At 43.2% G+C, this 16,336-nt stretch overlaps 3 protein-coding genes across 4 annotated transcripts; 2 read left to right on the top strand and 1 right to left on the bottom strand.

Annotated features, from left to right (window-relative positions):
- Positions 1-38: 38 nt before the first annotated feature.
- On the bottom strand, positions 39-2,218 carry Tbce (Tubulin-binding cofactor E). Its single transcript, XM_017248593.3, has 5 exons — positions 1,876-2,218; positions 1,330-1,802; positions 838-1,261; positions 500-782; positions 39-434 (listed from the first exon to the last, which is right to left on the bottom strand). Exons 1-5 carry the CDS (start codon positions 1,969-1,971, stop codon positions 139-141), a joined length of 1,572 nt encoding a protein of 523 aa, XP_017104082.1. The 5' UTR covers positions 1,972-2,218; the 3' UTR covers positions 39-138.
- LOC108130226 (transmembrane protein 164) lies at positions 327-6,375 on the top strand. Of its 2 annotated transcripts, none has more exons than XM_070278130.1 (5): positions 327-448; positions 4,644-5,129; positions 5,188-5,380; positions 5,435-5,535; positions 5,596-6,375. In XM_070278130.1, the coding sequence occupies exons 2-5, from the start codon at positions 4,800-4,802 to the stop codon at positions 5,995-5,997; spliced, it is 1,026 nt and encodes a 341-aa protein (XP_070134231.1). In that variant the 5' UTR covers positions 327-448; positions 4,644-4,799; the 3' UTR covers positions 5,998-6,375. The 2 variants fall into 2 exon arrangements, with proteins under 2 accessions (XP_070134231.1, XP_017104083.1); XM_017248594.3 differs by lacking the exon at positions 327-448 and adding an exon at positions 3,417-3,716.
- Positions 6,376-7,582: 1,207 nt separating this feature from the next.
- SCAP (SREBP cleavage activating protein) lies at positions 7,583-16,055 on the top strand. Its single transcript, XM_017248621.3, has 7 exons — positions 7,583-8,808; positions 10,517-10,885; positions 10,953-11,136; positions 12,097-14,383; positions 14,445-14,647; positions 14,712-15,066; positions 15,129-16,055. The coding sequence occupies exons 1-7, from the start codon at positions 8,537-8,539 to the stop codon at positions 15,305-15,307; spliced, it is 3,849 nt and encodes a 1,282-aa protein (XP_017104110.2). The 5' UTR covers positions 7,583-8,536; the 3' UTR covers positions 15,308-16,055.
- The last annotated feature ends 281 nt before the right edge of the window (positions 16,056-16,336 follow it).

Here is a 16,336-nt window from a genome sequence, read left to right as displayed (position 1 = left end):
AAAAGAAAACATTAATAATTTAAACTTGCATAGGAAGATTTTGAATTTAACAGGAAATTTTTAATTTACATTGCCTTAAACTAAAATACCACGGAATACGATACAGGGAAAGACAGTTACCCTTTTCCAGAGCCGTTGTTACTGGACCAAAACTGTGTCATGCTCTTGGACAGAATAAAAGTCGAGGGTTTTAGCATTATTGTCCAGCGGAACTACCAGATCTGGATGCTTGGCATCTACATAAGATAGCTGTGGAACGTTACCGCTGAGTCGAAATCGCTTCATAACCAATCCCTGAAGCGTCTGTACGGTAATCATACGCGGTACTTTTTTCTCCCAAGTCTCTCCCGTCAATTGATAATTTATAAGGACCTTAATCAAATTCGATTGCTTGGCTGGAGCGATTGCCGCAAAGTCTGCCGGAGAGCCGTATTCTAAGGAAAAAACGGTATTTATTGAAACAAAAATATGTATTTCTTGTTAATGGCATGTTACTTACTCTTAACAAGCAAAGAATAGGTTCGATGCTTTCGACAAAAGTCCCGCAAGGCCTCCGATCCCTGAAGGTTCGCCTGCATCCAATCAACAGCATATTTTTTCCAAATATCATACTCTGCGCCACGACGCTCCTCTGCCGTCACTTCTGCCTTATTGATAAACTGAAGGCCCGATATACTAGCGACAGCCTTCGAAACCATCTCATCGAAATTTGACTTCAAATGCGGCGTCTTGCTTAAACGTCTCAGTTGTGGAAGTTTATCCAGCTCATTAAATGCATTAGCCTGAAAGTGGTTCAAAAATGAAGCTAAAGAACCCACAAAGTAAAGAATTTCGTACCTCATTCCAAATGGGATTATGCGACAAGTTGAGCTGCTCCAATGACATAAAAATATTGAGTTTAGTTAGAGGATCACAGTCCGGCAACTTTATTTCTTCAATGCCGTTTTCCATGAGGTTCAGGGATCGCAGAGTGTCAATATTGCCCAACTTCACAACTTGGTCAAAGTCCATAATATTCGTGCGGTGGAGATCAAGCTCTTGAAGTTGTCGAAAAATTTTTTGCCGATCAACCACAGCCAGTTGACTAAAGGAATTTTCCTGTAGACCCAACGATACAATATCCGGCCATAAAAGAGCCGTCTGCATAACGTCCTTCCAGTCAGAAAAGCCGCACCTTCGTAGGTTTATGCGTTTAAGATTCTTGAAGGAAGGCTCCAGATCTGCGATTTGTGGGGACGACGGTATTACCAATCGATTGCAGCTAAAAATAACAATTATATAAAATATAACAATTCGTCATTGGGCTTCTTTATGGTTTACTATCCTTACCTTAGATTCAGGTTACTCAGAGACGGTAGCTGACGGGCTATGCTCGCCACTATGTCCCAATTCCAAATGAGAGTGTGGCTGACGTTTAGCGTGGTAAGCTGCGTGAATCCCTTTAAATACCCTGCAGCGTTCACTGGCGTCTCGTCCACGCTGACCTCAGACAACTGTTCAAACTTGCTTTGTTTGCGAGCAATTTTGTCCATTCCAACGACTTCAAAGAGCGACGCCTGCAAATTAGCCTGAGCCTCCCGAATAAGCGAAGCGTCGACATTGCTGGAGTCGTAGTTCAGGTACCGCTCTCGAGCAGCGTCCTCGAGCGTAGCGCAAGGTCCTAGCTTCCCCGGACGAATAAAGCTTCCCGCCATTGGCATCTGAGTCCAAAAGTAGCGCTTCCCATTTACAATACCGTTGTGCTTTCCTCGCATGCCGTCATCCCACTCGATGCCTAGCCAGGTGCCCGTGTGTCCGCTTACCTAGATTACATATGCATATACAATACAGTTTTTACCATAATTTCAGTTGGAAATGGGTTTTTTCATTTCTTACCTCTCCTACATAGCGAACAGTGCCATAGTTATTGGCTATTTTTATTCGGGAACCGAGTGGATAAAACAGTTGTGCTTCATCGATAATCCCCACCATTGCTTTGATTGATGTTTTCTTAATTCTCGCGCTGCCCACACAAATACACAAACAAGTAGCAAACTCCTTTGTTTGCAATTTTTAGATGCCTTGAAGTGCAAATTTGGGTTAATCTGCGACCAAGTTGGCTTACAATTTACATGAGCATCGTCCAAAATGTAAACAACTGTGCATAATCTAGTTCTGCATTGCAAATCCCAAGTGACAAATCTCTTATTTTTTATAGAATTTGTGTGACCAAAGTCCCTTTCAAAATACTAAAGGCTGGGGCGCGCTGCCAACCTGTCACCAGCTGACGGCGTTGCCATATAAGCTGAAGAAGATGACTCCATTTGTTAGCTATCTTTAAATTATCTGTTAAAACTTATTTTTTTTTACCAATAATACCAATATTAAACATTGTTTTTTTCGTAAGAGTTTTATTAGGTTAAGAACAAGTTTTATTTGTCTTGATTTGCTAAAAAAATAAGTATAACAAGAATTTATTAAAATTTTATTTACCTTTAAATTTTTGGGCCTGTTATTTAGCCAAATTTTAAGTATATTATAATGATTAAATAGTACAGGTGAGGTCGGGATACCGTTCGTCTATATAAGTATATGTATATAAGTACCTCTTATCGTTGTATGAGACATAATAAGGTTTTTAAATTTTCACCATGATCTCGAATTAAACTGACATACTCAAAATAATGTGTCTTATTTTGTGGTTTTGTTGTCTAATTAAAAAATAAAAACAATTGTTCACATATTGAAAACTGTATGTTCACTTTTCCATGCGCCTTAGCCAACTGTATATACAATTATACGTTTCCTGCTTTAGTTTAATCATTGGTGACAAATTAAACTCTCATATATGGATGCATTATGTTCGAAAATTGACATTTCCATTTAGCTCGAAAGCTAATAGGAATGGCCACGTTTGTTTAGTGGTCTGTTTTTCTTTTTCGCTTTACTCTTTCTCCGTAGCTTTTCCGACCGTTATTTTGCTTCGCAAATTAAGGTTAATTACAATTAGGTGTATTCGCTTGTCCGCTGCGGTAACGGTAAGAACAGGCGTTGTTTCACGAAAGAGAAATCTGAATATATTGTGATAAAAATCATAGCAAACAAAATACAATCGTATATTTTCCAAAACTCAGTATGCAGACCGCGGGAATTTTTTTCACCGTTTACCAGTTCTAGTCACTCTTGCCTTAATTTTAACGCAAAATACAATTTGCGACCTCTTCGCAAATAGGCTGAATGCATCAAGATTTGCATAAACGATTGCTAACCACATGAACATCATGTGTTGCACCCCACATACATAACAGCCGGTGTATGCAATTTTGGCGGCCTGACCACCCGCCGCCCGGTTAAAGCGTGCGCAAGCTTCTCAAAGCACCAAAAAGAGCAAAAGCTCAGCCAAGGACAACGTGCGGTCCGCAGGCAAAAACGTTGAGAGAGAAAATGAGAAACGATTCATCCGCCAGCGAAACAACACAGTCCGCGCTGTTTTGGTTTTCCCGCGTCGGTTATCGGTTCCTCCTGCAATTTTAATGTACAAAGCAGATATGCAGGCGCAATGCGATTGAGGCTGTTAATGAATCCGTAAAAGTATGCGTGATAGCTGTACTTCCGCTCAGCAGCATCGAAAGTGGGTCGCTGATTAGTGACTGATATTGGAATCCAATCTCGCAAGTTACGGGACGCAGCCAAGCTTTACGCCGGAACACGTGGCAGAGTCAAGCAGACCCCTATAGGTAACAGCAGTATGGGTTGAAAAATCGAAAGTCGACGTGGAAGGGGCGGCTGACAGAAGAAAAATATTGAAAAACATTTGCCAGCCTTAAACACAGGCAGTATTGGTTCTTTATTGAGCCATTTGTGTCTGTCTGCGTGTCCTTCCGCTTAAAGCTCTATCGTGTTTCCGCTCTCCTCGCTTGTGTAGACCCCCGTGCTCTTGACAATGAAAAGCACAGTGCTACCCTTACCACCCCCAGTGTTGTTTTTCGAAATATTGCGTCTACGTGGTGCGAAGTTTATGGCCTGATCCAACATTTGTCAAGGTTTGGTGGACAAGCGCTGAAAAGTATGCTTCAAATAGGGCTCTCTAAAAATACATATGTATTCAGCCAAACACAGAACAGAGCTGTAATGAATTCCTGACAGGACTACTTATTATCCTTCTGGTGCCTTAATACAAAAAAGAATCGGTCTTTAACAATTTCACTATTATTTTAAAACAATTCCATGAGCCCCATTTTAGTGAATAATAATTCGAAAGTGCTTAAATTACGGCATAAACGCTATTATGACGGCATAAATTAGGTTATTTTAAAAAAATAATAATTTTAGCCTGGGAAAAGCAACAAACAAGAAGCCTTGGCAGCGGGCCAGTCGATGATAGAGGGCTTGAGGGTGCGGGCTGGTGGTTGCGAAGGTTTCTGTGCACCACTACTTGCATTAACCGGCATAACCAATCGATAGGAAAATAATATCATGGCATGTTAAAGAAAAATGAACCAAACTACATATTTGGATTGTTAATCGAAACAAAGTTCCCAGTTCATGCCAAAATACGCTTCTGCTTAAAATTTAAAATTTAAACTTTAAATAGTTAACATGTGGCAATTTCGGAAGCCAGAGCCCAATAATTGATAAAAAATAATTTATAATTCCTGTTTTAGATGTCACAACCCAACCAAAGGTTCATTTAACATTGTCTTCAGCAAAGGGGTTGACCCGGATCAATAAGCAATTTTCCGATAAATATTTAAGAGCTGAAGGCTTGAGAACATTCATTTTGAAGGATCTAAGGCCACCGCAAAGGTCAAGAGGCCATCATGAATTGGGACTGGGCAGTCGGTGGCATCACAGATGAGATCCCGCGTACGACGGGTTCCGAGTGCATCAATTATATGACGGACCGGAGGCGCTGGGTGGAAACGGTTTTGTTATCAGCCCTGTTTATTTTCATCATGCATCGCTCCTGGCTGCGTCTGGCGCCAATAAAGCTTCCGCCTCTACACGAGACTCAGAAACCCCACAGTCCAACGAGACTTTTCCTCCTCATTGCCTTGTCCATGATCTTCGGCATTGAGATGGGCTTTAAGCTGGCCGGCCGCTCGATGATATTTGCTCTCAACCCCTGCCACGTGCAGACATGTCTGCAGGTGAGTATCCACAAAATTACACAAAAAAAAAAAAATGTTAACTATAAGTAACTTACAGATCTATCTTCTGGCGGCAAAGCCCACGAAGACAACGACGGCGATGTTCCGGATACAAATGAGCAACTTGAATGGACCCTTTTTGGCGTTCCTCTTTCCTGAGGTAGAGGGACGCACGTACCCTTTCGAGCAGTCCACTTATTGGATTCAGCACGCTCTGCTGTACATCATTCCCATTTACATAATTCGGAGCGGTAACTATAGCTCTACTTGGCGTGGCGTACCACTTACCCATTTCACTTTTTCAGGAGCCTATACCGTTGAGGATCTTGGCGACTTTAACTGGTCCCACATAGGCACAGCCTTCATGCTGTTCTACCATTTCATCCTGCTCTCGCCGCTTTCCATAGTAGGTCTACGACTAAATATTTCCATTAGTGAAGTGCCCTACATAATCGAGTTTTTTTAGTTTACCGGAATCAATCTGGACCATATGCTTTGTGCAGCGATGTCGGATCCATTCCAAGGTGCCAACTACAGGTTGTTTGCTTGTTGTCACCAAACGTTGCTCTGTCCGTTGCTTAGCAAGGGGACCGTACTGCTCTTCGGGCGACCGGGCAAGAAAGACCTATGTGCCAGTGAAACGGTTCCAGCGCCAGAAGGTCTAATAGACCCTGCGCTTGGAACCGTGCACCAGTACCACCAGTTGACAGCAGCTGAATACACCACGCAGGAGGAGACGGCGGAGGCTCTGCTACGGCACAGGTACAATGCCCAGGCAACGGCGGCGACGGGCGTGCCACTCTCCCACGACGTAAAAGAACTGACGATTGGAGCTGAGTACACCATGCCCACGACCAAGATCGACTAGTACATGGCTTGAAAGAGGGCCCACTGCGTCTATTATGTCTGTCAATTCAGGAACTGCGAACAGCCCTTTCGGTCCACCATTTGGAAACAGCACCCTAGATCGATTTAACTAAAGTATTTAGGTTTTCATGTGAGAACTGAAAATAGATTGAGTGGAAAAAGACGTGTAGATAATAACAATTAAGGCTAATATTTATGCTCAGTGAGGTTATACTTCTAAAAAACCAAACAAAAAGTTCTTAAGGTTAAATATTTGTTCAATAGAAACCCATTTCTGAATGGTAAATCAAAAGCAAACCACATAAATAGGTGAACAATAATTGTGTACATTTCTAAATGTAAGCTCCATGTAGCAAACACAATAAATTTCAAATTCAAACATGTGTTTACTGATTAATTTAACTTTTTTCACCCTTGCAGAAGGTATTATAATTTTCGTCAAAAGTGTGAAACGCAGTGAAGGACACATCTCCGATCCTAGATAATATATTCTTGATATATATATTCTTGATCACGATCACCTCCCGACACAATGCATGTCTGTCTGTCTGTTTCTACGCCTGGTCTGATCGGAAATTCCGAAACTTTTTTTAATCACGCACACATTTTCAAACGCGCTTTTGTCGAAACCATGAAAAAAATTTTGCATTGTGGTACCGAAATTGGCTTAAAACATTTAAATGGACCCAACAAGCTAGAAACCCCCCTTAATGAGACATCCTATTTCCATTTTTTTTTCGTCAGACGAGTTTTTTAATTTCGTGCCTTAATGTTTACAAAACTAGACTAGCCTTATGATATAGCGGTGGCTACTGTGGCTTTCGGATATGTGAGTTGTTAGTTCTTAAGCCTTATGGGATGGTATATTTACATGCTGTGTCTTATCTTAATGTTTAACCGATATCTAAGTATTCTGTTCATTATTCTTCTTCAATTAGGCAACTCGTCTTATTAAATATTTATATTTAGATTTTGTTGTATAATTGTGTTGTTTTTAGGAAAAGTAGTGTTTTTCAATGTTTTCTGGGTTTAGAAAGGGCAAGGTGGTGTTGGTGTTCCACCCGTATATATTATTTTTCCATTCTATCAGGGTGATACTTTTTAAATTAAACTTCCATTTAACAATTAAAAAATTCAAAAGACACTCTTCTTAGTTTGAAAATATGGAATCTCCGGAGGCGCCTTGTAAAACAAACCATTATAATCTGATAAATTATTTAAACTGTGTATAATTTTTGAAGTCGATTGCTACACGAAATTTAAAAATTACACTTTTTTTGAGTGAAAGTTTTGAACGTATAGGAATCTAGTTAGTATAGATAGTAGTATAAGTAGTCGTTGTAGTATCTAAGAATAGGAGTAAGGGATGGGCTTTGAAGTCCTTATAACTTCATCAATTTGCCTGGAATCGGCTTTAAATTAAAAAAAAAATTATATTTTGTGACAATAGGATTTATGTATAAAACATTTTTGATGAATACATTCCGGAACAATGACAATACGAATTTTATGGCTAGAACGACAGTTCCGGCGATAACCTTAAAGGCGCACCTCTGTTGTACGACGAGAATCAGCTGTTTAATGTTTTGGTGGCGCGATCTAGTTCCAGCTCCGACAAGTTGACTCAACGTGAGTGACGCCGCACCGCGCATTGAATTCCGCTGATTTTGGAGAAAAACGTGTTTAATAACTACCAGATCATTGAATCAACGAAAGGATCCACCTCCGAGCAGAGTTCACAATAATTTTTTTGAAAAACCAAACGAGTTAAAGAAGAAAAAAATCCACCAAGTGGTTTCCATGTGCGTTGCAGAAAATACCAAACCTGCAGCTGGAAAAGTGCTCAATCAAATGAAAAGGGCAGTTCTTTGGCCCTCATTTTAATTTTAATCTAATTTGATAACAATAGGCGCAACTGTGCTGAATACAAATTCAATTGAAGGAGCGCCCTGGCTGCGAAGTTGTCGTCGCCAATTCGAGCAAGAATGAACCCTGTGCTGGTGTGAGTCCGTGGCCGTGAGTGTGTGGGTTTGCGAACGCTGAAGATGCGCGAAAACGTCAATTAATTGTAGCAACAACAACCACAGGTCGCAGACAACTGGGGGCCAAAAGGTGCGAATGAGGCGCAAGAAAAAAAAAATCAATAGGAATAGAATGCAAAACGCCGGGAATCGACGAAGAGGAACCAAGTAAAATGTATCAATACAGTGGAGCCGACAAGCAAGGAACCACCCAAACGCCCGCCGCAGGAGCCCCGAATTCAACGCTACAAATATCGCAAATTCGAAATAATATCCCTTCGGCGTCGTCCACGCAAATAACGCGTTGCATACGCGGAATTGCGTAACTCATAGCAACGCAGTGCGCGAATCCGAATCCCCGCGACAACAACAGCAACAGCTGAAAGTAACTACATAGCTTCGCCAGAACAAAGTTCGTGGTCAGAGTCTCATCTCTAGCCGAGTGCCCGAGTGCGTGTATGCGCGTCTCTGTGCTCGTGTTTGTGTTTATTTTTGTGTAATTTCTTGCCAACAACAAAAATGGCCGCGGCAACAGATGGATCTGCAAGGGCGGCCGCAGCAGCAGCGTCGACGTCCCCCCGGACTTCAGCATCGGCAGCATCCAATGGCAGCGGGATGGGGGCCAAGCATGCCCCTTCCGGTCCCTCGGCGGTGGCTGCGGCTGGAGCCGCCTCCTCCCCCGCCGGCCTGCCCGCCTCAGTGTCTCATTTCTACTACAAACATGGCCTCTTCCTGTCCAGCTACCCGACGTGCGCCTCCAGTATTGCCTTCATGGCGATTTTGCTCTCGTGGTCAGTGTCAAGTCTGCGATCGCCGGCCGCGTTACATAATAATTTGGTGCTCGTTGGAGTGGAGGGGTTGCAAGAAACAATTCTCAATCAATGGATGTGTCAGGATATGGTTCACACTGCTGCGTGTGCTGCAGATAGAGTCTTTTCGAATAAGAAGCCAAAGGAACTTTCATACACTTCCATAATAGTTCTTTGATTTTTTTGCTCAATCACACCAAAAATAAGCATCAGGTGGCCAAACTTCTTACAAGGTCTTAGATAGGGCATACAATTTAAAAAAGGGTTTCTGAAGAAATAATATTAGGCAAAAGTTATTCAGACACACTTTACAGAAGGGTATTTCAAGTTCCTTGTACCGACAGACTAAGAGTGCTTGCGCTTTGATAATAGCGGTGATAATCAATCGAATTTTTTAAGCCCGCTCGCAGGCGCTTAACATGCGTCATTTATACTGTGGGTATATGTACTTGTATTCTAAAAAATTGCATAAATAGATCGGTGTCTTATCAGCAATATTTAGTTTTATTTTAACTTGGCTTGCAAGAGTAATTTTTCACCTATGAACAGATTATATATGTTATATATACTTTTAATTCTGATCCAATATGAAACATTTTCGAGTTTATTCTTTTATGGACTATCTTTTCAATTGGTAACTTAAAGGACACCCTTTCTATACCCCAAAAGATCTCAAAACTATTTTAAGATATGGCTTTAATGTTTAACGCTTTAATAAAATCTGTTTTATTTTTATAAAAAAATGATTTACAGTTTTAAATAAGCGATGTCTAGAGTCTAGACTGGTTACTCAGACAAAAATATTCCGTGCATAGATTTAATATGAAATGATTAAATAGAACGGTGTCACAATCTCATTGTTGTATTCGTTTCAAAAATTTTGTTGTTGGGAATCTTAATTGTCGACTTGGAAAATCCTAAACGAATCACAAAATGTAATCCTAATATTCATAATTATTCGCACTTTAGGCGAATGAATCAGATCCATGAACCGATAAACGAAGAAATTTATATTTGGCGCTTTGTCGATGTGTCATTCTGCATTGTGGAAACAACCTTTTCCCTCATCAGGCTAGTAGATTTTAGGAAACCTAATCGGTTAGTGATAATAAGGCTTCAGAAATCTAAGCAATCACGAGAAAGCCGATTTATTTGCTTGGAAAAAAGATCGAGGCAGCGACAATATGGGCTGCCTGATATATTAAATATATATGAGAACACGCCTCCCGCCTTCTCCGAGTGTTCAATGTAAACGTACAAAAACACATAGCAGTTGAGATAGGTCACCGGTTACTCAGGCAATCTGCGTTGTCAACCGGCGGGTCTATAAGCGTGATCTGCAGAACCGATGGCTGTCGTATCAGAAGCGCTATGTTTTGGCAGGAGCCGGGGTGGCTTTGTAGCACCTATCAGCGCGCTTATCGGCCGCTGGCTGAGGCAGTTCTGTTGCTGGTGTGCTGGCAAATGCTCGATGGCCCGATGACCTTGAATACAGAAAGCGCGAGCTGCAGATAGATTGTGGATTCAAAACAATATGGATCGAAATAAAATATAATATGAGCAATTAGGCAGGTGGCTGATCTACCGCCACGCGTTAGGTGACGAGAAAACACGCGCCAGTCCAAAAATAGCAAGTCAGAAAATTACCCTAGCACTTTATAATCTATCTCTCTCTCCTACTCCCTCGCAGTTACCCTCTGATCAACATACCGCTGCCCGGGACAATACCAACAAAAATAGTGCTGCCCTATGAGCCGGAGACCTTGACGACTTACAACTTGAGTGGCTCAAGTGTGACCCCAACAACGCCCCCAGCCAAAGCAGGCGAAGCCCCCGGTACCGCGCCACCCATCAATGTTACCGCTTCTGACCGCGGCCTGCCTCCACTTCTTCCATGGGCGCAGACTAGTCCCGCCTTCTTCTATGTGCAACAGATAACTCTGCGTGCCAGTGTGCTGCCCTGGACAGAGGGGATGCAGCTGATGGATGCGTTTCGAGCGCCACTCTACGAAGTATTCAAATTGCTCGAAATTGTGCGCAATCACCAGAGTAGTGAGAAGTGAGTATGGAGGTATACCCAGTTCCCGCCCCAAGCAGATTTACTTACTTCCCTTTCACCCACACAGCCAACGCACTCTGGAACACAACTGCCTGCATGTGGAGAACGTGAAACGCGGGGCTCATGGGCAACTGGATCAGATCTTTCCGGAATACGGCTGCCTCTTGCTCTCGCCCGCCAATCTGTGGACGCAGAATTCCCAGAACTTCACTCGGGACACGAACATTCTGAACACTGTGTTTCAGTATCATGTAAGCTAATTTGCCGCGTCGGCATCTGATTGATGTGGAGGCTCCCGAGCATAATCCTCGAAAACTATTTACTATTTGGATTTTGCCCACATTCTGCCAAGCACTCACGGCCGCCAATTAAGCTGAGTGCTTTTTGTTATGCGACTCTCCAAGTCCAGACTATCAGCCAGACCTTTCGTACTTTGCATGTATGCAGCTTGTGTGTGCGGCCGAGCTGTCTAGCCAGATTGGTTTTAAGTTAATGAATAGGCTGCCTAACAGCGCGCACTAGGGCGGTGCATATGTATTGCCTATGCGGTTGCATATTTGCCAGTTTAGGTTATAAGTATTATACTTTGGGGGAAATTAACTAGCTATTTTATCATATTAATAACTCAATCTGTTACATCCCTTCTAAAAACATTACTTTCCAATTAGCATCCTTAAATTATACCTATTTCACTGAGGTGCTTGTGTAGAAACATTTACCAATTTCAGTCGAGAAGAGATCCAGTGTTCGGCCTTCTATTATACGCACAAGCACTTATGTGTATGAATAATACTGAATTCGTTGAATATTTAACTACATTTGCTATATCACTCCGTCCAAGAAAATGATTCACACAAAAAAAGATTAGGTTTAGCTTTTCGTCATAAAATAACTTCGTTATCTAGTCAAAAGTTACCTTAACCCAATCTCCCTGATCTTAGCCCCTGCGCCTTATTCTTCAAACCCTCTATTTTTCTAAACGGAAAAATGATAAAGAGCGATCTAATGCTCATGATAGTGGCAAAGTTCAAGGAAATTGGTAAATCGGAGAAATACTCCTCGAAAGATAACGATAAGAATGTGGATAATAACCCAGAATACAGCGATGTATGATTCTCATGCAGACTACCAAGTTTTGACAGGTTCCTGTAAACTTATGTACCGTGATGGAAAGTGTAAATAATTTTATTAATATTTCAACCCTTTTTCAGAATCTACAAAAATCTAAAGTTTCCACCGCGGAAATGCTTTTTGGGCTGCCCATGCAGGACACTGGATTCAAACGCTACCCACTCCGAGCTCGCTCGCGTATCATCCAATACGCCCTTACGCTGGTTCTTAAGCATAACGACGTAGAGTACCTGAACACTTTGAAGGAGAAGCTTCTTAGTCACTATCCCCCTCTGCCAGTGCCTCCGTCTGCCTCCGCCTCCGCGTCGCAAGAGCAAGAGCAGTCTACGATAACCTATATATTTTACCCGGCCGAGTACAGAATGTGGGAGCTGGTGCCCTACACCGTGGCCTTCGTGCTGGTGTTTGCATATGTATATTTTTCGGTGCGCAAGATTGATGTCTTCCGGTCCCGCTTCCTACTGGCGTTGTGCAGTGTTTTCACCACGGCAGGCAGCCTGGCCATGTCACTGGGACTATGCTTTTTTTTCGGGCTAACCATCTCGCTGCAGTCAAAAGACATCTTCCCATACCTGGTCATATTGGTGGGCTTGGAGAACAGTCTAGTTATAACCAAGAGCGTAGTGTCCATGGACGAAACCTTTGACGTAAAAATCCGTATAGCTCAGGCCTTGAGCAAAGAGGGATGGCACATTTCGAAGACGCTTCTCACGGAGATCACCATTCTGACTATTGGCCTCGCCACTTTCGTGCCAGTCATCCAGGAATTCTGTATCTTTGCCATAGTCGGCCTGCTCTCGGACTTCATGTTGCAGATGCTGCTCTTCTCCACAATTCTGGCCATGAACATTAAGCGGGCCGAGTACACGGCGGAAGCCAAACACCTGCCTAAGATGATGCTGAGCTGTACCCAGGGATCAGGTCGCCAGGATTTCCGCTTTTTCGGGGCCGCCTCCGTCACACCTTCTTACATGCCTGGGACTTTCCAGCGATCACAATCGCACCCCAAACTTTGCTTTGCGGATGCTGCAGTCGTTAGTGAAAGGACGAGTGTAGGCAACGGCCACTCTGCGCAGGAGCAGCGCATCCCAAAGCGCATAAAGATAGTCAACTTTTGGGCACGAACTCGGTTTTTCCAACGCGCGTTCATGATCTGGATGATCGTGTGGATCTGTTCAATAGTGTACAACTCGGGCTGCCTGGAACAGCTTTTTAGCTTGGAAAATAATGGAACTCTGACAGCCACATTGGAACTACAGAGGCGCCTCCAAGCAGGCCGCGGGGCTGTCAGTAGCTTCTTTCAGGGATGGCAGGCTGAGGAGCAGCGCACATCTTCAAATCCGCTCAGTAGCAGTGCGTATCTAACTCCAATGGACCCTGGCGCGAACGAGATCAATGAAACAGCCGAGGAGCTGATGCGGCTCCGATACCCCAACTTCGATCTCAACTACTTCCTATCCAATTTTCACTGGGCCGCGATCATGAAGCAATACAACATCTCCTTGTCTGGGCACTACGTGACTCTGTTGCCCACTATTCGTCTGAGCCACGCCATTGCGCCAGAGCTGGCCACGCTGCTGCGCAATCCACAGGAGCAGCTTCAGCAAAACTTCCAATGGAAAGCCCTAGCCGCCGCACTGGACCCTTTGGACTTCAACGACGACGACGTGCGACGAGAGTCACCTATGGTGATGCCTGGTGGAGTGCCGCTGGTGCCGAAGAGTCCAATGGAGATATTCTTTGCCATCCTGTTGTGTTGCATCAGCATTTTCGTGCTCTGCTACACAATGGTCGTTTTTTATAGATGCATCTGCACCCGAAACTATGCCGAATGGCGGTCCAGCTGGCACGAGTCAGAGGCGCCACATAAGCAGACCGAACAGATACTCGAGGGCGTGCCCACGCAGATTGCCGGTCACAAGCACCGCATCGAGTGCCTGGCCTCCGATGGAGCTTACATTATCAGCTGCTGTCTTAAGGGGCAGCTCCGGGTTTGGGATGCGCGCAGTGGGGAGAAACTGGCAAGCATTGCACGCTCGGACATGCAGATCTCACAACAACGTCCCGACGGGCAGACTCTTGTGAGAAGGCTTCCCGTATCTCCGGTTTGGTGCTTGGATTACTTTGACAATCTCATCGCTGTGGGATGCGCAAACGGACGTGTGGAGCTCTGGGAATCGCCTGCCGGTGTGCTCAAGTGCGCCTACCAGGAGGATGCCAAGCGCAACCAAGGCATCACCCACATTCACCTGAACGGGGATAGAGTAATTGTTGCGCGGCTCAATGGGCGCCTCGACTTCTACCGTCTGGAGACCTACTACAAGGGCAAACAGATAGACTGGGGCTTCACCTCCGCTTATCGGCGCAGTAAGGCATTTAATACACTGAAATTGAACTGAAAGTTTACTGATCGATTTCCCCTTTCCAGCTCACGTGCGGACTGGATCCACTGGTAGCATAGGACTGATGGTGCAGCAACAACGCTACCAGCAGGATGCCGGCCAGAACACCGCTAAAGAGGAGATGAAGATAACTCTAGAAGGTGTGCGGTTGGCCCACCAACAGCCCATTACCTGCATGCAGGTGGTTAATGACATGGTCTTTACAGGAAGTCAGGACCACACTCTTAAGGTTTGTCGAATGCCACCTTTTAGGTTTACTGTAAGCATATTCTCACTGCCATTTGTTTATCCAGGTTTACAGCCTAAACAAATCCGACGTGGAGTACACGTTGCATGGGCACTGCGGTCCCGTCACTTGCCTGTTTGTCGATCGCTGGCAGCCCGGCACCGGTGGATCAGGCTCGCAGGATGGCCTTCTGTGCGTCTGGGATCTGTTTACTGGTGCTTGTATGTATAACATCCAGGCCCACGATGGCGCCGTCAGCTGCCTGGCGTGTGCCCCCACCTACGTGATCTCACTGGGGACGGACGAGCGGATCTGCGTGTGGGAACGATTCCAGGGCAATTTGCTGACAACTATTAACATATCCAACGCGTACTCCAGCCTGCTTATGCTGACGCCGTCGCTCTTGGTTACCAGCAAAATGGGTATGTGCTTTTTGTCCTATCGCTGACATAATTATTCATTATAGGACATAATACATTTATAGGATCGCTCATAGTGTGGGATGTGCGAACAGGCCAGCCGGCCCGTGAGGTCAAGTTGGACTTCTCCAACCTCCAACTCTGCCCCAAAATCATGATGCTGGCCTGCGACTCGGTGATCTGCGACTACGGGAATGAAATCCGTGTAGTCCGCTTCCCCATCGTTGCGGACAAGTGTCACTAAGTCTAATCTGTGAATCTTGGACCGGAGCTGGCTGGAGCCTAGACTTTAGCTCGATGCATTCACCCATTTAGTCGTTGTTTGCGACCCCAATAATCTTGGGTAACATTAGGTAGTGACGATGTGTATCCAAGGCTTGGCCATGTGGAGTAGCCTTCGTTAAGTTTAAAAAAAAATAATATGTTTAGACCAAAGCCATGATCGGCGAAAAGAACATTTAGTTATTTCACGTTTGTTGCACTGACTGCCTTGGCCTATCCTTTGAAAGTACACACACTTGTCACTCATTAGTTTGAATTTACGGACACTAGCGTTTTAGATGATCGCTGCATACCGACAAGGTTAACGAGCTACACTAAATGAACAATATATATAATAATATATTTTTGCATAACTGTATTAGCCACGCAGTGTCTTAAACGCCTAAGCATAACGATAACTGATTTAACTTTTACTAAAAAACTTTATTTATTAGAGCACCTACGCTTAATTTTCAATGTGAAAAGTAAAACTTGAAACAAAATAACCGCCATTTGTTTTTCTATGTACACTACCCTTCGTCCCCATTGCTATTACACTGCTTTAAAGCGCACCAAACTAAGTTGCATTTAAACCTACTTTAGTTTTTTATACAAAATGGGTTTTCGAAAAAATAAAAAAAATATATAAGCTAAGTTCATAAAATCCCAATAAAACCCTTACTGTGTTATGCTAATAAATTAGGCTAAACAAATTGACTTTCATACAATCATTTTAAAATCAACTTATTATTTTTCTGGATGTAATGAAATGTATTTGGAAATAATCCTCCCACGAAATTTCAATATACTTTTATTCAATTAATATTATGATATTATTATATCATATGACATGATATGATATTACCATACATATGGTATAATTTATGACCATAATTATCAGGGACGGGAAATAATGATTATGAGATTGAAAAAATTAGGAAAAAAAACTTTTATTATCGATTTTTATTATAAATAAAAATTATTTTTATAATTTAAAAAATTTTTATATTGT

This window comes from Drosophila bipectinata, chromosome 2R (genome assembly GCF_030179905.1).
Source record: "Drosophila bipectinata strain 14024-0381.07 chromosome 2R, DbipHiC1v2, whole genome shotgun sequence".
NCBI classification, from domain to species: Eukaryota; Metazoa; Arthropoda; class Insecta; order Diptera; family Drosophilidae; genus Drosophila; species Drosophila bipectinata.
Note: the sequence above shows the minus strand (reverse complement) of the source record. Positions and strands in the feature narration are given on the sequence as shown.